This window comes from Anabrus simplex, chromosome 2, assembly GCF_040414725.1.
Source record: "Anabrus simplex isolate iqAnaSimp1 chromosome 2, ASM4041472v1, whole genome shotgun sequence".
NCBI lineage: Eukaryota > Metazoa > Arthropoda > Insecta > Orthoptera > Tettigoniidae > Anabrus > Anabrus simplex.
In genome coordinates, this window is record NC_090266.1 from 162,735,982 (window position 1) to 162,759,879 (window position 23,898).

Below are 23,898 nucleotides of genomic sequence, written 5' to 3' on the forward strand. Positions count from 1 at the left end.
CAGGCATGATGATCGGATGTTGTTCAGTGATACGCCGCCAGTACTATACTGAGAGTCAACTCAAGACCTTAGCGGTCCCTTTGATGTTAGTCAGACTTCTGGTCGGTGAAAAGACTTCCGCAGCGCCAAATAGTTCCCTAGGTTTGTTACTTGTTCCTGAAATCAGGAGCTTCCTTCAGTTTTGTTAGATATTCTGGTGAACTGACTCGACGAAATAAAAATCTTTGTCCTGTATAAATATGGAAAATATATCACAGGTTGTATGATTCATTACCAACTCTGATATTTTATACGTAGATGACTATGAATAGTTATTGTTCTCAGTGGTGTATGTAGCAAAATAATAATTATTTAATATGATATTGATATCTTATTGCACTGTGTACTTAGTGAGCTTTGTTCGAGTTCATTCCATTGCTGATAAGTTCGCATAATATGTGCGACTTTGAAGATGGATCCAAGAAAACTGTTGGCAGTACTGGGCTACTGGCTGCAACAGCATGTTCAGTATTCATAATGGCTGCCAGGCTGTGAGCAAGACGTGTGTGATGCTGTGACGCTTGAGTCCCCTGTGAAATATTTTAAAGCTAACAAAAGTGGAGAAAAATTAAGTGGGAAATCTAAACCAAATTGTTTTAAACGTTTACAGTATCCTACGAGATGAGAATCCGCTGTGGACTGAAGAAGACGTGGCGAAAAACACCGCGCAGCTGACCGGCGTTTCTGTGTACAGTGTTTACGCCGCTCGCGTGGAATTTAAACTCCACGGAAAATCCAAGTCTCCAGCGAAAGGTCGATGTATCACTCGCCGTAAATAAAACAGGAAGGGCCTTAATACGGTATGGGAATAGGATCCTTGGCGTATTCGAGAATAAATAATAATAATAATAATAATAATAATAATAATAATAATAATAATAATAATAATAATAATAATAATAATAATAATAATGTGTACTTTGCTTTATGTTCGTAACCGCCATATACCTGCAGAAATGTTGTCATGAGGGGATCATGAGTTCGTTTTTACTTTCCGAATGACGAGACTACAATATTTACAACATTCCTGGAAACATTGTATTTTGCAATCCCACTCACAGGTGGTTTTTTCAGCCTTTTGAACTATGAGAAACTGCCACTGACAGTCGTTGCACGAGAGCGGAATCGTATACTTCTGTTATTCATCAGTAATCTGTAGGTTTTACATGGTCAATAAAGGAATAAATAGGTATGGTACGTGATCAAAGTACAGCTATGTGAAAGGATGTAATTTCGTTTGATGCTTCACTATTTGAGAATGAAGTACTTGTCAGATAGCCACACGGCGTTAATAATAAGCTGGTTGTGGCGGAGATGGAGAACGGAGACGGGAAGGGGGAACAAGGGACGTGCTCACGTGCGGAAGGATACTTTTCCTAAGCTCTTGACTTGAATTTCAGTATAGTACGGCTGTACGTGAGCGGGGGACACGTCAGTATACTGCGGTAGCGCACCGCCCAACGTTATCAAGCAAGACAGCTTGGCCGGCTACGCGCTGCACAGGCTGACACAGAAGTTGCTCACGAATGAACTTTCATTTCTTTATAGATTTTCCGGTGAGCTTTCACTAGGAGGAAATAAAAAAAAACGCCACAGATCGAGTTTCGGTTCAGAACACTATGTCTCCTGTCCGCCTCTGTGGTGTAGTGGTTAGCGTGATTAGCTGCCACCCCCGGAGGCCCGGGTTCGATTCCCGGCTCTGCCACGAAATTTGAAAAGTGGTACGAGGGCTGGAACGGGGTCCACTCAGCCTCGGGAGGTCAACTGAGTAGAGGTGGGTTCGATTCCCACCTCAGCCATCCTAGAAGTGGTTTTCCGTGGTTTCCCACTTCTCCTCCAGGCGAATGCCGGGATGGTACCTATACTTAAGGCCACGGCCGTTTCCTTCCCTCTTCCTTGCCTATCCCTTCAAATCTTCCCATCCCTCCACAAGGCCCCTGTTCAGCATAGCAGGTGAGGCCGCCTGGGCGGGGTACTGGTCATACTCCCCAGTTGTATCCCCCGACCAAGAGTCTGAAGCTCCAGGACACTGCCCTTGAGGCGGTAGAGGTGGGATCCCTTGCTAAGTCCGAGGGAAAAACCGAACCTGGAGGGTAAACAGATGATGATGATGATGATGACACTATGTCTCCTTATAATTTCGGTAACTTATTTTCAGACACCCTGTAAATTGTATAATGTAATATTGTTATCATATTTCAATAAATACTGTAGTTCTGCATGTTTATGCCATACGATAAATAATAACTTAATTTCCAAGACATTTATTATTGTATTGCATCTTATTTACAAATATGACAAAATGAATGTAATATATCTAATAGTTTGTTTATAATATTTCTGAAAAACGTTGACTTTTGGAGAAATATAGGCTACTATATTCGGCACTCAATATTAATAAGACTGTTGAATAGAAGAAGCTGATATTGTGCAGAAATGAATATCTCCAAACACATCACGTTTCTAAGATCATACTTCTATTCTGTCCGGCTCCATGGCTAAATGGTTAGAATGCTGGCGTTTGGTCACAGGGTTCCCGTATTCGATTCCCGGCCGGGTCGAGAATTTTAACCATAATTGGTTAATTTCCCTGGCACGGGAATTGTGTGTCTTGATCATCATTTTTTCCTCATCACGACGCGCAGGTTGCCTACGGGAGTCAAATCAAAAGACCTGCACCACACTTTCTATTTAAATTTTAAAGTTTTTATTTATTTATTTATTTATTTATTTATTTATTTATTTATTTATTTATTTATTTATTTATTTATTTATTTATTTATTTATTTATTCTTACCATCCAGGATTGGTTTTTCCCTCGGGCTCAGCGAGGAATTCCACCTCTACCGCCTCAAGGGCAGTGTCCTGGAGCGGGAGACATTGGGTCGGAGGATACAACTGGGGAGGATGGCCAGTACCTCGCCCAGGCGGCCTCACCTGCTATGCTGAACATGGGCCTTCCGGAGGGGTTGGGAAGATAGGAAGGGATAGACAAGGAAGAGGGAAGGAAGCGGCCGTGGCCTTAAGTTAGGTACCATTCCAGCATTTGCCTGGAGGAGAAGTGGGAAACCACGGAAAACCACTTCCAGGATGGCTGATGTGGGAATCGAACCCACCTCTGCTTATTTGACCTCCCGAGGCTGAGTGGACCCCGTTCTAGCCCTCGTACCACTTTTCAAATTTCGTGGCAGAGCCGGGAATTGAACCCGGGCCTCCGGGGATGGCAGCTAATCACACTAACCACTACATCACAGAGGCTGACTATTTATTTATTTATTTATTTATTTATTTATTTATTTATTTATTTATTTATATATCATCATCATCATCATCATCTGTTTACCCTCCAGGTTCGGCTTTTCCCTCGGACTCAGTGAGGGATCCCACCTCTACCGCCTCAAGGGCAGTGTCCTGGAGCTTCAGACTCTTGGTCGGGGGATACAACTGGGGAGTATGACCAGTACCTCGCCCAGGCGGCCTCACCTGCTATGCTGAACAGGGGCCTTGTAGGGGGATGGGAAGATTGGAAGGGATAGACAAGGAAGAGGGAAGGAAGCGGCCGTGGCCTTAAGTTAGGTACCATCCCGGAGGTGAAGTGGGAAACGACGGAAAACCACTTCGAGGATGGCTGAGCTGGGAATCGAAGCCACCGCTACTCAGTTGACCTCCCGAGGCTGAGTGGACTCCGTTCCAGCCCTCGTGCCACTTTTCAAATTTCGTGGCAGAGCCGGGAATCGAACCCGGACCTCCGGGGGTGGCAGCTAATCACGCTAACCACTACACCACAGAGGCGGCCTTTATTTATTTATATATATATATTTATTTATTTACTTATTTATTTATTTTTGTCGTCCGATTTCAGGTAAAATGCCCCCGTATAGTAAAGTGATGTTCAATTCTTTACCTGTGTGTTGTAACCTCTTCCACAGCAGAGTAAGTCGCAGCTGTCTGGACCGTGGGACGTCTTATTGCAGACACGTCCCGAAGTACCCGGAATGCCCTTCTCTAAATCGGGGACGCAGTAGTTGGGGGATTTGTGGATGTGCACCAGGTCCTCTTTGGCTACCTGGACAGGCCTCTTTCCTTTGCTCTTACGTCGCTGACGTTTCGGAGTTTTTGTTGGCACCTGCTTGTAAATCAAACAAAAAATGATATTTAATAAATAGTTCACATGCAGTCCATTTGTCACAGTAAAACTCTAAAAGTATGAGAACATTTGGAATTTAACTCGCAAATGCACAAATATATTGTATCATATCGTATGTATTCAACATGATTAAATGCGTGTTTTGAAAGAACATCGTGTACAAATTAAAGAAATAATTACTGAGACTGCACGATACACCAAGAATATTACCCAGATAAACAAAATTAAAAGCTAATGGCGTAGCTGTGTTGAAACATCGGATCCTGTAAGATGACTTAAATTAAGTAACAACGAGCGTGACCACCACTTGGATTTCTAGCCTACGTTCTGTTGGCTAGATAATAATAATAATAATAATAATATCATTGTTTTCCACCCGCAGGTAACTACTTTTCTACTGTTTTCAGATAATCTGATATAAAGGCATTTGGTCGCGCAGGAGTTCTTTCACATTCGGTAAATCTATCGACACGAGGTTGGCGTATTTAAGCAACTTCAAATACTCCCGGACTGTGTCGGGAGAGGACCCGCCAATTTAGGTTTTTACCGTCTGAGCCACTTAGCAAGGCTGTTGGCTAGAGCAGTGGACGTCAAAGAAGGGGGGGGGGGAGAGGGACTGGGCGAGTTGGCCGTGCGGTTAGGGGCGCGCAGCTGTGAGCTTGCATCCGGGAGATAGTGGGTTCGAGCCCCACTGTCGGCAGCCCTGAAGATGGTTTACCGTGGTTTCCTATTTTTACACCAGGCAAATGCTGGGGCTGTACTTTAATTAAGGCCACGGCCGCTTCCTTCCCATTCCTAGATCTTTCCTGTCCCATCGTCGCCATAAGACCTATCTGTGTCGGTGCGACGTAAAGCAAATAGCAAGCTAAGTAGGGGGGCCCACTGGGAGGGCGCAGAGAGTGATAAAGGGGGCGCCGGCTCAGATTGAAATATTTATATTGTCAAATATTGCTTTCCTCAGATTCTCACATCCATGAACCTAGGCAGAAAACACTTCCACCGCCATTCAAGACTAATAAACTCGTAATTTTGCTGTCTTATTTCACAAGAACTGACCAGTAGATGCTGGCAGCACGTATTTTCTGAGAAAAGGTGCGAGTAACATTTCCCACACAGCACCCTTTCAGCCGCCACCCGCAGCGGTATCACCTTACCAAACACTTAACAACCACTAATGACAACAAGCCGCTTGACAACGTGACCACCACTTCCTTACGAGAATAGACTTCTATTTCTGCCATTGTCGACTCGATTTCAGCCAGGCCTTTCCAGTCAGTTCAAAGACAGTGAGTGAACAGGTGAAATCTAGGGCGTGTTTTGTCGAAGTGATTAACCCGATTTACAATAAACTGTTACAAGTATCGCCATATCCATGTATAAGTGGCTTATTAGCAGTGGTAAAAAGATACCGTACCCCCATGGAAGTGTTTTATCGAGTGCTTGCCCTTCTTCAAAAATATTCAGTCCTAATAAAGAACAAGATTCGAATTTAATCAGAGTACATTGTTCTTCCGCTTCTACTTCTGCTCCCACCAGCTACATTATTTCTGCACACAAAAGCAAAGTGCGTAAATATCAAGACGATTATCTGACATTAGGCTTTACCAGCATTATTTTGAATAATCAGGAACGATCTCAATGCTTTCTTTGTTTGGAGATTTTAGCTAACGACAGTTTGAATCCTGTGAAATTTTTGCAGACAAAACATCCAGACTGTGTAAGTAAACCTATAGAATTTTTCAAGCCTCATGAGCAACATCTAAAAGGAAATTTCAAATTCCTTGAAAAGCACGTAACAGTTCCTAAAAAAAGCGCTAAGAGCATCCTCCGAGGTATCCTATTTAATTGCAAAATCCAAATCACCACATATCATTGGTGAGAAATTGTTTCTTCCTGCAGCCGCGAAAATGTGCGCGATCATGCATGGAGAAAAGTTCGGCGAGTGTCTGAAGTCGATAGCGCTCTCAAATGTCATAGTGGCTCGTCGTATTGAGACAATAGCCTCTGACATAAAACATCAGTTGCTACCTCGTCTTCATAATTGTCCAAAATGTGTACGCTACTGTCATTAAAAGGAATTGCACGAGGATTTTCTATTTTGTAATGCTCTGGAAGGGAGAAATACAGGCGAAGATATTTTCTCTGTTGTGAATTCCTTTTTGTACTGGCAGCAATCTGTCATGGACGAATTGTGTTGGTACATGTACCGATGGGGCGGCAGCATTTAATGGAACTAAAAAGGGGTTCAGAGTAAGAGTGAGTGCTGTTACTAATTCTGTAAAATTCACACATTGCATGATACACAGGGAGGCATTAGCTTCGGGAGTATTCAACAGGAAGTCAATAAAGTGCTGAACGATGCAATCAGTGTTGTAAATTTTGTGAAAGCAAGAGCTTTAAACAGTTGGCTATTTTCCATTCTTTGCGAGGAGATGGGATCTACTGTACACATGATTTGCTTCCATTGGACACGGAGGTACGTTGGTTGTCTCGTGGTCGAGTCCTTCGTTGGAATGTGGAGCTGAAGAATGAACTTCGTCTTTTCCTATTGGACACCAATCCTACACTCGCAGCTCTGTTTCTGCATGAAAAATGGCTTCTAATATTGTGCTACCTGGCTGACGTATCTGATAAACTGAATGATTTTAACGTGTCACTTCAAGGACGAAGTAGCAATATTGTCTTTCTAAGCATGAAAGTGCTTGCATTAACCCTTAATAGTTGAACTTTGGAAAACCCGTATGGATAAAGAGATGTTTTCTTGTCTGAATGAATTCCTGGAGGAAAATGAGTTACATTTTGGTAAAACTAGTGAAATTGCCGTGGCACACCTCAAAAATCATCGTCAACAATTCGAGGATAAATTTCCAAGAACCTTCAGCTGAGTATGACTGGATTCGCAGTCCGTTCGATACGAACGTAACAGCCCACTTGTCAACGGTAGAACAGGAGAAGTTAATATAACTCTCAAGTGACAGAACACTTCGAAATGAATTTAAGTCGAAGGCTCTTGAAAATTTTTGGGTGCAAATAAATATCCCAATTTATCAAGATATTTCATGCGCTAGATATTTCATGTTTCAGAAGGGGGTGCGGCAGAAAATGTTTGAGAACCTCTAGGCTAGAGGAGGAACTGACTACCCTACCGCTAGTAAACTCCGGCTTATGATGCTTCGTGAGTGGCGAGTACAACGACTAAGTCGCCAACGTCCAGGTTTGTGTAACGCAATTGGCTTATGCAGAATTGAAATACAAATACAGTATGTTAGATCGAGTGCGCTATATCTAACTGTTTCCTGATATGAGTCCGGGGATGAGACGAGATGAATTAATTTGGCATTTTTACGGCCGGATTTCCATCCTGTCGCCAACCTCAGTTGAGAAGATAACGAAGATTAAATGAATGACGGTGAATGAAATTGGAAGGAATCGGCTGTGACTTGTGAATAGGAACTGTGCCGGCATTTGCCTGAAGTGAAAATGGGAAACCACAGGAAACCGTTCTCCGGACAGCCATCGGTGGGGTTCAAACCCACTCGTCTCCCGAATGCAGAGCTTGGTTTCACAGCCATTGAGAGTTATCACGTGTTGCTCCTCCGCACGGTAGATATGTTAGATAATGCTGCGAGAATATTCATCAGCCTGTTCTTTGCGGACAAAACTATGGCTCATTTTGCGACATTCATGAAGAAATAATTTCAGAAATATTACAATAGCGTGAAAATGTCCTTGCGGTAGATGGAGACGCTGATGTGCCAGAATTTTGTGCTACGAGAGTACTTTTACATGCCGGTAAATCTACCGACATGATGAAACCGATCAATGCCACCCTAATAGACATGTCATGAAACCGTTCAATACCACGCTAATAGACATGTCATGAAGCCCAGTAAGACATATGAGCCCTTTTCCGCATCATTCTATGAAATATTTGGTTGCAACAGCATTTTATGCCCGGTCCGGGATACGAGCGACTACGCGCGAGTTTGGATGCAGGGGCTCCCGTTGCGCGCACAGAGAGGGAGAGACTGTAAGTACAACGTGGCCTTGGTATTTCGCTCTCTATCGTGAAAGCGAGCTCGAGAGAGGGTGCTAAGTTCAACTGCTGAATGTGTCAGAAGGCGGGATTAAGTTTACAGGGTTTTGACTTGAGAACTATATATTCCCACCGGTTTCCCTGTACTGTATATTCTTGGATACCAACCCACAAATTTCGCGGCTTAAGTGATAATAATAATAATGTGGATGTTACGTCACAAGCCCAAGAAATTCACAAGTAAGGAACCAATAAACTCAGCATAATTTGTAGTATTTTATAATTCAAGAAGATGAATTACTTATCGAGCACATTCTTAAAGACGCACTTCACATAGACGTGCCATGATGGAAGCCAGATATTTCTAGTACTTATCTCAACGCCGAAATAGGACTCCCCACATCGCCTGCTTCGCGCGCTAAAATGTAAGAAAATGCTTTAGAGATTACCAGGAAACCTGTGATGCTATTTAAACGAAAATAGAGACGATTATTAGCGGAGCGATTTTTCCAATGTTGGAGGAGTTTCCTTTTCCATAGCAGACTACCCGAGTCATCCATAAAAGGAACCCTTCGAGGCTTATCGATACGCATTATACTCAGTATTGTTCCAGCCAGAGTCTTACTCTACGTTAGTCCGACACGAAATCTTTTTCATAGTGCAGCTACGGTTTCTTTGTGTGAAGTTACAGCCACGTGTGTGGATGTGTGAAATACCAATCTCAGTATTCAGTAAGGGAATGGAGACAAGTGATAGTATTTCAGGCTAAATGAATATGTTTCATTTAAGGGCGGGTGGCACTACTGGGAATCATCATGACGTGGTGAGTTAGTGTGTAGAGAAATAGTGGTTATTGTACCATAATTGGCGCATGTGCAATTATCAAAGGCAATACACATAATAAAATAAACTTTGCCAGATTCGCCAGGAAAGTGTACCATCAATGAACAGTGACGCTCAATTAGAAATAAATAAATCGGTGAATATTTCTCTCTATAAGGAACGGGAATCGAGTTGCGGTCTTCAGGGACAGTAATCGCTACTTGTTGTAGTCTATCTCGAGTCTATGAGTGGATCTATCAGTGTCGTATTACATGGAAGTCATATAAGCATTGCTTCAAGTAACCGATTCCTAATTCTGTTCGCATGTATGTGAGCGCTCCTCGAACCCAGAATTTACAACATCGAGATCGCGCCTGTGTGCCTGCGGAATGCCGGTGTGAAGACAGCGGGGAACGTTCAGCAGCTGGAAGTAGCAATCCCAAGACATCATAGAGTCATCACGGAAGGAGATGAACCCAGGACCCTCTACTAGCGAGATGGCAGCTATGGATAACTAAATCCATATGGTGCCACCAGATGATAGCAGCTTGCACACCAAAATGATAAGTACATTCCCATGATCTCTTAGCATGGAAATCAGCCCGTGTCGCATTAAGATGTAAATTTAACTTTGTAAATACAAATTTAGCACCATGCATTTTGATTTTTTTTTAATATAACGTGTAGGTAACGCAATATGCAAGTTTCAATGGGGTAAAGTTTCATTTAGTGGTTTTATTTTCCTTGTCTTCTGAGATTATTGGGTAATCACAAAGTTATTCCTGGAATTTGCATTAACTAGTGTATAAGATCCCATAGTTTGTTACGTGTTTAGTGAAGCATTCGTATAGGGAGTAGACTTAGATAATTCGGCGGACTTCATAAGCTTTTTCCAATTTCAATCAGCTGATATGGATCTTCCCAATGTTTCGAATATAGATTGTTCAGATGCTTCACAATTTTAATGCATGACTACAGTTACTCCTCTCTTAGTTTAAGGATGTTGACGATTGGAGACTGGAAGCGACTGACTCCAGGTTTGAACAAATGACCTTAGATAGATACACGAGTGAGTGATATGTTATATGGTAAGTCCCTGTCGGTAGGATCATCTCAGTGTGTTTGAATGATGTGGATACTATGTACAGGTGTGTGAAACTGAGGGCAAGCCCTATATGTGAGAACGTGCGGGACAGGAATAGTGATGATAATAATAATAGTAATAATATTAATAACAATAATATTGAGATAAGCCAGGAGTGAAATTGGCCAAGATACTGAGATAAAATACTTATATGTGAAGAGTGATCATGAGGGTATATGCCCGGAAAGCACAGGATAATTGAATTAAGAATTAATTAGTTGTTCCAGATGAAAGTGTTGTAGCTACCCAGCTGGGGTAGAAGACCGGTTGCCCTTGAAGTAAGTGATTTATGGCATAGAATGGAGGGTAGTAGGAAGTGCATAGAGTGTTGCTCATTTCATACTGTACTGAATATTCACTTGTTAATAATTTGTTTTACCATCGCTAGGCTGTGTGCTTCATTGAGCCGATAGGTGATATACTCCACCAATTAGGGTATTTAAAGAAGATCGTTGTAGGAATTTTCAGATAGCACCTCAAAGCCAAGATAATGTGGTTCGATACCCGACTGGTATCGACGTCCTTGGATCGACACGAGGAGACCTGAAAGGGGTCACAGATTTTTGGAGAGCGTTAAAGTTGTGTACTGGGTATTTACAGGGATAATGCTCCATCATATTATGTGTTATTATTTGTGGGTTGTGTGAGTGTATGTTGATTTCTGTGGAATTATAGGCTAACCAACGTCGTGTGTCCGCATTGTAAATATAATAATAAGTTATTAACCCGGAGGAACATGTTTATTCGATAGTGTGATGATATTTAATGTGATAATGTAAACATTATTAGCGACAAGCGACGACATGATTTTCATGACTAGATAATTAGGGGGAAGAGAGGGAATGTACGTGTTAAGTGTTCTGAACAACAACAATGATGTAAAATACTTTTCTTTCCGCACGAGAATGCCATCCTTCCATATAATTTATGTTATAATATAGTAGATGTTGACGCGATATCAATAGTAAGGTAAAGAGGACAGATTCCTGTCAATTTGTAGTGAAAGGTATACACGCAGTGTTTTAATGAGTTGGTTTGTGAATGCCAGAATGAGATTCAGGAGTGATCAACGAACTGATAAAGACATTTAACGGCATTACCCACATGATAAAGTGCAGTGTAATATATTAAACAATTGCTACGCATGCAGTTATATGACATTTCTAGTGTGTGTAAAACTTTCACAAATGATTCTCTCAGTGATTAAAATTGTGTTTTTGAATTTGGGGAAATCCATTCTTACTATTTTGTAAATTATAGTACTCCACTTACTATAGTGCCCTGCTTTCAAGGTATACTAAATTACACGCCCACTTTGTTTTAATGAACTGGACCACTGACCCGTATTGCACCCATAATCGAATGGGCATATTAGATGCATAAATTAAATGATAGGAATTCGCATATGTGAAGACTACAGAAGACAAGGAAAGCTTGCAATTTTACAAAGCGCCACCCAAGGAGACGTACTGGCTGTAAAAATATCCGCAGAGTACGCTTTAAGGCACGTACAGGAAGGGGCTGGCTAAGTGATTTCTCCAATAAAGTTTTATTATGCCGAAAAATACAGACTTCCTATCCGGACTTCTCACGGGAACCGGCACGTTGGAATGTGCCCAACCCTAGCGTGCAGGGGAGAAAGCAATAATACCTATCACCCCTCGATAGCCAAATGGTAGTGTCCAAGCTGCGAGGCGCGGGAAGATCTCAACCAATCAGAAAATTACAAAATTTGCCGCCTCATCTTAGCGGGAATTAGTATTCAGTATTTCGCGATTCGGTGACAGAAATAGCAGTGAAACATGGTATCCTGATCTGAGAATAATATTTGAGGAATTATTCAAGCATATGCGAGGCTAATTATCTCTTAAATATTTAAGTTTCAACTTTGTGGAGAAGAGTAGTTTCGTCCAGGAAGCAAACTGTCAAGGCGGGAAAGCGACATACGCCAACAGTAAATAGGTCGGATGACGCACTTCATTTTATTTAATAACCAACGATCATTTATGACAGCGCAGATCAACACGTCAATCAGACCAAAAGTTTGAATATTTAGATTACATCTCCTGAACGTTTGACATACGGACAAGTGGTAAATGATCCAAGGTGCCGTAGTAATCCGCCACATCCCTTCCAGTGGAACTATTTTTGAGGTGGGGGTGTGAGTGTTTACAAAACCGCCAGCAGCAGAGTGCTGGGTGTTCAGTTTCACTTGAAATTTCAGTGTACAGAGGTGACTCTTCGGAAGGCGCTAAGAGACGGTTTTGGCAGTCGAGTGAGTAAAGTCTTTAGTTAAGTGAGTAAAGCCTTTAGTCAGAAGATGAACATTTAGGCAGAACTTTCATTCAACATCGGAGTATAGGAAGATAATTTCAGTTAAAATGACAGTGATAATTATTTCTTTTCTTTGACACTTTCATAAAAGAACTCATAACGTCATGTGACCGGTGGGAGCAGAGACAAACATTGAAAATCTAATGGCATGTAGCTGTAGAACATTCTCTTTCGTCACGTGTAATTTTGTACGTTAATTCTCATGGAGAAGTTATAGTTTTGGAGGACAGTAGTATTTTATAAGATTTCTCCATATTTCACTGGGAACATTGCATTTAATTTCCACAGTCTCAGAGAACTGACATTTAAATTGAGACCTTGGGAGCAGAATATTAGTTCAGCTAATTACGAGAGGGTGACATTGTTTACTAGTGGAAGGCAACGGCACAAGGACTGGGATCCAGTGTTATTGTCAGAGTAGGGTGAACGACCAGTAATCCCTTATACAAACAAACTGTGAGGGCTGACAGCAGAGACCGCAGAGGTGGCCAGGCCAGGTAACTCGTTCCATACTTGCAACGTCCATACGTCAGGTGCTACACGCTGTGATTGGTATTTTCTTCACATGAGTGTTTAAAATGCGTGTGTTTGTATAAAATTTTTATCGTGTGCAACGCTATGTAATATGGATCCAGTGCGTGTGCCTAAAATATCGGATATCCACATCGCGATGAAGATGGAGCTTTAAACCCATGTAATGGAGGCCGGCAGATGACACAGCCTAGCTCCCAGCACAAAGGTAAAGCAATGAGCATTATTTAAAATGTAAATAACTGAGGACTATGAACAATCACTGATCAAATGTACGTTAGGAATTTAGGTAGACTTGTAAATAATAATGTCACGTACCGGATGATATAATTAGATTTTTGATATTATTTGCAGTTAGAGTTAGGAGTGAGGCCAAGACAGTTATATCCAACGATTCGGGATATAAATGCCGTGGCGTCACAGTAATAATAATAATACAATAAACATGATAGTCAGATAAATCTTCGTATCTTCTCTCAGGAGTTTTTGTCATATATGTTTGAATCATTTTCTAGCGTGTGCTATTGTTTGACATATGGGAGTCCTAATATTTATTACATAATTCATGTCTAGTGTAATTGTAGATTTTGATAATAATAATAATAATAATAATAATAATAATAATAATAATAATAATAATAATTGGGAATGTTACTTGATGACATTTGATTTTATGGATGCTGCCGCATTATTTTGATGTTTAATTAGCACTAGTTATGGCGCATCCAATTTAGTATTTCATCTTTGCGTGATCACGTGTTAGAGGACCGTTTGCGGTATGTCTCATACCTTTTATTTCTGTGATGTAACGTTTAACCCGAAACTTTGTTTCTTTACGAGTACATTGGATTTATATTTTGATAGCTGTGTATTTGGCAGGCAATCTTGTTATTACAGTCGCTAGATAAAGACAGAGAAACCATTGACAGTCAGCTCTGATAATTTATGGCATGTGAGAATGAAATAAGATCAAGAAAACGAATAAAGAGATAGTAATGTCCCTAAGGACGATAATTGTGAAATGATAAATGTGAGATTTGAAGAACATGTCGTATAACAGTGTCGTAATAACGAGTATGTGAACGACACAGTGTGTTACTGAAGTTATTTCGCCCGCGTGATATGAGCGAGGCTATGTTGTGAAGCGCTACGATAAGAATAATGTGATGAATAAATATAATTGAGAGATAAGCAATTTAACTGACAAAGTTAAAAATTTCGACGACATGTGTGATAGTTGTAGGCGGAAAGCCTATGCATTTCAAATATTTTTCCAGGGACAAAATGGTGCTCGGAAACAGACAATTGAGAGCCCGAGTAAAGTCATGAACAGAGCGACTGAACAATGGGTAGTTTTTGGTGGTCATTGATGACATAATATTCTGAGTTATTATCCGTAAAAGATGGAGTAATGTCATACCCAGTTACGTCTGATATTAAGAGGTTGCCGTCAAATTCACTTAGTTGTTATTTGAATCATTTGGGAGTTATTTCCACATCACGATTTTGCGTGTGGTATTTAAATTTGATAGGCAGTGATCACGTGTATTTTGAGATTCGTTTTCTCACGCTTTTCTTTTCCTTGGTGGATTTTGTCACCGTATTTTTTTATAGCGTCTGATGGTACGTGAATATTGTGATGGTTTAACGATGTAAATATGTAGAATAGTCAGGTTATTTCTGAATTTAGTTGCTTCTTCTGGAGCAGTTGTTTCTCCATTTGTCATGTTATTTTGTACATAAATATTTCATGTGTTAGGTTAATAGATCACTGATGGTTCATAGTCAATAATCAATGTAGTAGGTATGCTCAAGCCGTAAGGCAATTGTAACTAACAAGCTTTTGAAATCCACTACAAAGTTAGGTAAATGAATCGACCTTTAATGATGAGTTCTGTCATGAGCGCCGCAAACTAATTAATGGAACAAGATGGAATCCGCCTCCATCAAAGTTGAGATCATAATTTCTTCATTCTCAATGGAAATACAGGTAGCGGCAGACTAGATAAAAAAGAAACTAATTTGTAAAAGGGTCGAAATCATTTATTCAGATAAAATTTTGGCACTTAGCCTAACCTATTTTATTTATTTAAGTGTCCAGACTATCACAGCTAATAAGATGTAAATCAACTAAATAAGTGATTGTTTGTACTCAGTGTTTGGTGTGATAATTTTCTTGGTTCAGCCACGAAGTATTAAATGTGTGGCAAAGTTATATAAAACGGTAAGGGATACCGTGTTCATGGTATTGCCTTTATTTACACATAGTTACGGTACACCAGTATTACTTGACAGTTAGGTGGTTGCCAATTTGATATGAACTTGATTTTACAAACTTAGGAAGTCCTTGAATTAAAAGATCAGTGTGATTAATTGGTTAATCAAGTAATAATTTATACAAATTCAGTTGACTGAAAGGACTATTCAAGTGTGTATTCAGAAGTGGTTATTCAAAGGAGGCTGTATATTTGTTAGGCCAGCAGTCTGTTGTGGTTGTGTCATGTACACGAGAGACTTTAGTTCGATGGTGGTCATCATTATTAAATTTAATCGACCTTCAGTCGAAATCATTAAGGCGGATGATGAATTGTTACAAAGAACATTTTCAAATTATTTTAATTTCTATAATTCTATTTTATTTTATTTGATTTCAATCCATTTAAATTTCATTTTCCACATGTTTGCCAGTTTTGTTAATAAATCATTTTATAATTTACACTTAATTCAGTCTATAGGTACCGTCATTTACTAGTTAGCTGACCCCTATCTTTCATTTCCTCACCCCCAATGTTGTGTGGCCTGTCAACCCCGAGGGAGCTGAAGGACGTACCACGCCTGAGGAGAGAAGAGTCTACGCGAGCGGTAGGTATTGTTTTTATGTCATTCTTTACAGGAGCAGACGGCGCACCAAACAAGTATGATGTATACCGCATCGGGTGCCTTAAAAGGGCACAGTATGCTCTCGAGCATAGACGTTGTGCTAAATTAAAGTAGATAGGATGGGACTTCGATGCCCGAGTTTGATTTTTGAAGTTCTTCATCCATGAGATTTCCATCCGATGATGTATTTGTGAAGCAAGATCTTATACTCAGCACTCTGTCGGGCCTGGGACAGGTGCAATGAGGCTGACGTATACTGAGCACCTTCAAATACCACCGGGACAAAATAGCAACTGAACCCACGATCTGGCGCTCAGAAAGCCAGCACACTAATGTCTGAGGAAATCAGCCCGATCACGTGATCGTGCTTCTTGTGGTAAACACAGTTAATCGTTATAGCATGACGAACATAAGACCAAGTGTGACGACTCAGCCATTATAGCATGGTAGTTCGTGGTCCCGCCACTGCAAGCACTGCAAGCGTTTATATCCAACACATGCTCCAGTAGTTCCGGCAAGCCGAGTATGGAAAAGTGCGGGAGACGTTACTGTGGAAGATAATTCAGTGAATAAGTTGAACTTCTTTGCTTTCAGTTCCTAAACTCAGTTCATTGTGTGTTGTGTACTTCAAGCATGTATCTTATGTGGCTTGATTAATTTAATAGTTCAGCATGTCGTACTGATTTTTGCCTGGCTACAAGTCAGGCTATGCTAGAGAAGTTGATGATATGCGATTATTTTCACCACCGAAGGATAGATATCAATTTCAAGAATGGACCAGAGCTATTCCACTGAAGGATACTGAGTTAACGCGTAGTAGCAGAATTTGTCGTGTTCATTTCTCTGATGATTTGATAGTAAAATCAGAAAATTTTATAATGAATGGTGAAAAAATGGATATCTTTCGTGTGAGATAAAAATTACGTCCATGAGCAGTGCCACACATTTTCCCTCATTTGCCGAAATACCCTTCAAGTGAGATAGGCTAAGTCCCGTGAAGCTCCCAGCAGGAAAAAGGATGTAGACACCATCAGAAAAATAAAAAAGAAGATTGAAGACGGGAGTGCAGCAGCGAATGGGGAATTAAAAGGTCAATCTAAAGCCAATCAAAATTTGGGCCATTCTAGTGTACTTTCTGATGCCGAAAAGACAATATTATCGCTCAAAATGCGCCCGAAAATGCTAATCGAAATTTAATTCGAGCTGGGTCTAGTCTCAACACAGCAAAATCGAGAATTACTTTGCTAGAGAAGCAGGTCAGAAATACACAGGCATTTAATTACAAAGATAACAAACACCTTAGCTAGAAGAAAAAGGTGATAATCGACACCATGCTTAAAAAATAAACGACTATGATTCAAGCAACAATGAAGAGTTTTCAACACGTCCTTCGAAGAGTGTATGTGACATTATTTTCCAGACCGAGAAAGTAAATAATGGAAAACTGAACTCAAAATCGATGTTTAGTTAGGTTCTGCCCCAGCAGATCACACTCCACTTGTATTATAATTAACACACTATAAACAGCAAGTTTGTGCAATGGTTCCCCTCATGTGAACTGAAGATTGCATATAGTCGCTGACTCATTTTACGTTGCTGGCATATAGATAGCAAACAAAGCAACATCGATCTGAAGGACTACCAGTGTTAAATGAGTTGCGTACCTTCATAAATTTTAAGGGCCTGTGGCCCACTGTGTACAAATTAATTCTTTGTAATTCTACAATAGCAAAAAAAAAATTGATTGATCCCATATTCAGTCTTGAAATGTTTATACAAAGCAAGATCATCTCCGTAGAGAACTTCATGGCATGGAGGGTAAAGGCTTCTCATCTCTATGTAACCTGCACACTAAGTGAGACAGAGTGAGGGGTTCTACTCCCGGCCGCCTTTGCCTTCAGGGCCATGTGCGTCTCTAGAACTGGGAGTCTATTTCTAAAATGTTCGATTTCTTGACGGGGAATCGTACCCATGTCGAACCGCGTGAATTGAGCACACCCTTATCACCCCGGCTAAGGAGTCCCAAATAAAATATAAATAATTCCGTAATTTCAGTAGCCATGTACGTCCTTACACTGTATAATAATATTGGCTTAGTCAACGAACTCTACGAACTTTAGAGCAGCTGCGAGGTCACAACGGAATGTACTGTATCATAGGAATAATATCATGGAAAATACATTGAAATATATCTTCGATATGAGCCACAAAACAATTACATTAATTTGAAGCAACGAGGGAAGTTTTGAAGCAATACACCTCTATTTCACAATGGATCTCACCACGCGATATAATGCATTCATTATGCTTGTGACAATGGAGCGAATCATTCGCTCGGGTACATTCGTGCCGAGGATTTTCCATGCGATTAAATGAGCTCAGTTTCACAGTCTGTGAGGAATTTGTAAGCGATGGGCAAAGAATGAGCCCGCATTCGTTATACTTAAAATTCGTTAGGTAACATGATTTTACCGTCCTCAGTAAACCGATGGCAGAGAAGTTGCCTTCTCAAAGAAGAACACGGTAACCTGAAAACAAGACACATAGCCTCAATGCTTCTTCTATCGTTTATTTACACAAGTGTGAGGTCGCGGGTACGAACTGTGCCACAAATACGGATTTGGCCGTTTTACGGCCGGATGCTCTTCCTGACGCCAACCCTACAAATAACCTCAATTTCTTTAACTTGAATTCCATCTGAACCACGCAAGTACTTCAAGCAGATTTTTAGCTTATAAGGTCGAGTAAATACCGAACAAAACCTGGCGAATCGGACAATGGGGCTAACTGAACCCACTACCTTTGGGTTCCACGCCGATTCTCAACCAGTGAGCTACTGTGGGTTGGCCATTGCTATTCCGTTCGCTGGAATCTGAGCTACAAGTCTGGCACTTCCGTCACCACACCAGCATAGTGCGTTAGTCACGATCTTTCCCGTAAGAGATCTTTTTCGTAACGGCAAATCTACTGACAGGAGACTTGCACATTAGAGCAAGCACCTTCAAATACCACAGGACCAAGCAGACATCGAATCCACCAATGTAGGCTCTCAAATCCAAGCATTCCTCCGGAGGCATTCAAACCGGCCGTATACGAAAAAGGAGTAGTGTTATGAAAAATATTGCAAACTTTGGACTAGGAAGACTTGGGAGTAAGGAGATGAGATGCTCGACTATTTGGTATGTTTCGAGCTGTGAGTGGGGGAATGACATTAATAGACGAATAAGCCTGAGCAGAGCTTTTAAAAGGTGAAGTTGGAATTCAAGAGGATAAATTGGGGCGAAATGAAATGAAATGCCGTGTGGCTTTTAGTGCTGGGAGTGTCCGACGTCGTATTCGTCTCGCCAGATGCAGGTCATTTGATTTGACTCCCGTAGGCGACCTGCGCTTCGTGATGAGGATGAAATGATGATGAAGACGACACATACACCCAGCCCCCGTGCCAGCGAAAATAACCAAGGATGGTTAAAATTCCCGACCCTTCCTGGAATCGAACCCGGGACCCCTGTGACCAAAGGCCAGCACGATAACCATTTAGCCATGGCGCCGGACAAATTGGGGCAAATATTAATTCATAGGACGAGGAGTAAGGGAGTGAAAATGAATTATCAAGAGAAATGCTCGATAAATTTCCAAATTCTTTGAAAACGTTTATGAAATATCTAGATAAACAGTTGGTAGGGAATCTGCCACCTCGGCGACAGCCCTAAATGCAGATGATTGGACTGGATTGGATTGGATTGGATTGGATTGGATTGGATTGGATTGGATTGGATTGGATTGGATTGGATTGGATTGGATTGGATTGGATTGGATTGGATTGGATTGGATTGGATTGGATTGGATTGGAGTGGATTGTGGGCGTTACTACTGTTACCTAGGTATCTCTAGTTTTATACGTTATATGCCGAAATCATTATGATACATTGTTTCAATGACATTTTCGATCGTAGCTGGGTCACAACTATAAGAGCTGACGTGCCTTATCCGTTGATTGTGTGTGTGTGTATGTATGTATGTATGTATTTTGCTTATTTTATTTTTTACAATTTGCTTTACGTCTCACCGACACACATAGATTTTATGGTGACGATGGGATAGCAAAGGGGTAGGATAGGGAAGGAAGCGACCGCGGCCTTACTTAAGGTACAGGCCCAGCATTTTCCTGGTGTGAAAATTGGAAACCACGGAAGACCATCTCCAGGGCTGGGCTACCGACAGTGGGGTTTCTATTTGACATCCATAGGCTTCCTGCGCGTCTGAATGTGGGATGTTGATTATGATAATGAGGAGGGAAGAGTGTGAAACCCGGTGTCGGCACGTAGCTTACTCCTGTCAAATAACACCAAGGGGTGCTCAAAGCTTTACAACGGAGGAATCACCATCAACAGCGTCATATGGCCTCACTCCATATGGATACTGCAGACAGGCTTTTGGCACGCAATCTAGTGTTTAGATATTGTATACCGCCACCTGATATTCTGTAGTGCGATTTTGAGCGTGTCTTGGTATAAGCAGTACGTATTCTCGTTAAATCTTAAATTGTGATGACATGTTTAAACCAGAAACAATTTTGTAAAGTTCACGTTATTTTATTTTTAATGCTAGTTTCAGGTTACAGAATTATTGATGGCATCTCCTACAGCGCTGAGGTTGCCATAAAGTTTTAGCATCTTCCCTTAGCTGTAGATATTTTTGCTATTTTCCACAGTAAATAAGTGATATACTAACTTGTTTTACGAGAAGAATGTTTGAAGTTGGAAATAAATAATTCTGACCACTAATGGGTTAAGAGTATCATGACAGGGACTGCATTTTTCAGTTCCCAAATTTTTGTATTTCTCCTCCAGGTTCATTTTCATGACAAATCTATTGATTTGTATATTTCTTCCAAGGTTCTTCTTAATACGTTTTGAGTTAAATACCCGCATATAACTAAGATTTGTCACCAATAGTGTAAAAGAATAAAGAAGCGTGTGACGTCATTAATAACAGCGTAACAAATTGAATTACTAGTGGGATGTCCGACTCGCTGGCTGAACGGTCAGCGTACTGGCCTTCGGTTCAGAGGGTCCCGGGTTCGATTCCCGGCCTGGTCGGGGATTTTAACCTTAATTGGTTATTTCCTACGGCACGGGGGCTGGGTGTATGTGTTGTCTTCATCATCATTTTCATCACGACGCGCAGGTCGCCTACGGGAATCAAATAGAAAGACCTGCACCTGGCGAGCCGAACCCGTCCTGGGATATCCCGGCACTAAAAGCCATACGACATTTCATTTCATACTAGTGGGATAGTAGTCACACCGCAACGTATCAATTTCACAAGTGACGTAAGTCTGTAGTGCACACTCTTACGACAGCAGAGTTCTAACCTTTTAGAAAGAAAGAATTTTTCTCGACACGTTTTGTGCCTAGTGAAACAAGTCATCAGTTCTATATTACTACTGGATGGTTAACAGTCGGGTTACGTATATATTAGAGAATGTATTTGTAAGCAGTGGAAGCAGAAGATACCCCAACAACTACGAGGATTCGTAAATGTGTGAGGAAGCCTGGAGGATATATCCGGGAGATAGTCAAGATTAAAATAAATAGGATGGTGATCAAAGCTCCATTAACTGAAGTGGCAAGCATTAATACCCTAAGGTATGTAATATCAGTGACTGTGAGTGCCTTAGAAACTGTTGTGAACGTAGGCTATAACACGAGGACATTAATTGCTACTTTTTTTAATGCTAGTTGCTTTACGTCGCACCGACACAGATAGGTCTTATGGCGACGATGGGACAGGAAAGGGCTAGGACTGGGAAGGAAGCAGCCGTGGCCTTAATTAAGGTATAGCCCCAGCATTTGCCTGGTGTGAAAATGGGAAACCACGGAAAACCATTTTCAGGGCTGCCGACAGTGGGGTTCGAACCTACTATCTCCCGAATACTGGATACTGGCCGCACTTAAGCGACTGCAGCTATCGAGCTCGGTGGACATTATTTGTGGTCTTATACAAGAAAGTGGACCTGTGACAGACAACATATTTTTTTAAATGCCTACGAACTCAATTTTACTACAAATGATAAAACTAGATTTTGCTCATTTTAAAATTAAAACAAACAAAAAAAGAAACTTAAGGACAGAATAACTAATTTTCGTTATATTTTTACCGCAAAATATTGTGACGGATAAAACAAAATATGAAAATCCGCAAGTGATTACAATAATGGGTTAATAATAATTCGATGCATTAACTTTAAAGTACAATCAATTACCAGATACACCAAACAACCCTTTCGGTACGTTAAATAGCCCAGCAATGGTGACTAATTATATAAATATGATAATCCGTATGTAATTACAATAATTAGATTTATTAACGTTAAAAATACAATGATGACCAGAAGTACCCAGCATCCTATTTGATCCCATGATACGTTAGGAGAGGAGGTGGAAAATGTAAATAATTTAGTTAATTATGGAAAGCAAACAGATTGAAATAAGCAGGAAGAAAAAGTGGTTGAAGTTTAAAAGGAACAACTAAGTCTAAGTCCAGGTTGTACCATCACAGAATTATTTTATAACTGTTAGGTTAATCAGTCAACCGAAACTCATTTTGAATAATAAATTTATAAAATATCTGAAAAGGAAAACACATGGTAACAGTATTATACTTGAAAAAGAAAAAACTTGATTAAAATGGAATGGCATGATTTATCTTTGAAAGAACATCATCAGATTCTATCAAATCGCACTCATCGACAGCAGGCAAGTCCAGTATAATATTTATGAGATGATGTAGAATATTTACGGAAGAGCAAACTGCAGATGGAGAATACCCAAGTTGAAAAGGTTAACTGATGATGTTATAAATTTTACAACTACTGTATTTACTTACACCGTCCGGTGACCAAAGCAGCCCAATTAGAATTTCGTACGTTGGTGCATGAACATACCGCACTGTACGCCGTCTGAAGACATCCAACAACCCTCACAAGATTTATATGAATAATCCTCAAAAAATTGAATAACATGTGACATTTAAGATACTTGTCACGCATAATCCACGAGCCTGGAAGATGTACAAGACATCATTACGAGCAAATGACGGAGCTTCGAAGAGGCCATGAATCTGGCTGCGAATGGCAGGCAGACCGTGTGCCAAACTGTCGATCATTTCGGTCATTCACACTTTGCAGTCAGATTATGTTAGGATCAATGGGCAAGTGAATTTGCCCACTCAATTCAAACCGATTTTGGACGATTCCGACAGAATATACAGAGTGAAGCGTAATTCGCGCACTCGGACGTCGCAGCGCGACTCCTCACATGCCAGCAATAAAAAAATGTCTCTTACAAAATTTCGTCTTGCGAATATATCCGGTAGAAAATGGACGTTAAAGAGTAGCAATCTGGCAACACTGTAACCACATGTAGGGTAACTACCGCAGTCAGCACGTTCACGTCGTGCTGTACAGTTGGTGCAGTGGGTAGAGTTTTTGGTTGGCATGCAGGAGGTCGATGGTTCGATCCTGGGTTGATGCGCATTTTTTATTTGCTAATTTCCATCCGACATTACCTACTGTAATACAGTAAGACACCGTTTCTGAGGTCACATGTATCCTACATTTACAACATAATTTTAATAATAATAATAATAATAATAATAATAATAATAATAATAATAATAATAATAATAATAATAATGCATTGAGATACGTACTAAACAGCATGCGGTTACCAGACGCAATGTTGAAAGGCAAAATTATTGGGACCATGGTGATAACACATACAGATTGTAACCGTGTTTGGATATTATTCGCAGAGCACGTTGCTAGGCCTACTGGTAACGTAAGGCCCTAACGAAATGTAATGGACCTGAACGAGGCAAGAATAATAGTTGGTACTAATCTATGGGACCATTGGAGGAGGGTACAAAGAAAACAGGTTTCACATCTAGTAGATGAAGTGGTGC

The 23,898-nt window shown here is 40.7% G+C and overlaps 1 protein-coding gene across 1 annotated transcript in view; it reads right to left on the minus strand.

Moving 5' to 3' along the window:
- Positions 1-23,898, minus strand: part of LOC136862720 (protein Wnt-16) — a 402,073-nt gene that overhangs the window by 36,034 nt on the left and 342,141 nt on the right. The window contains exon 5 of the mRNA XM_067138942.2: positions 3,944-4,165. Within this exon, the coding sequence (XP_066995043.2) occupies positions 3,944-4,165 (222 nt within the window). The remainder of the gene's footprint in view (positions 1-3,943; positions 4,166-23,898) is intronic.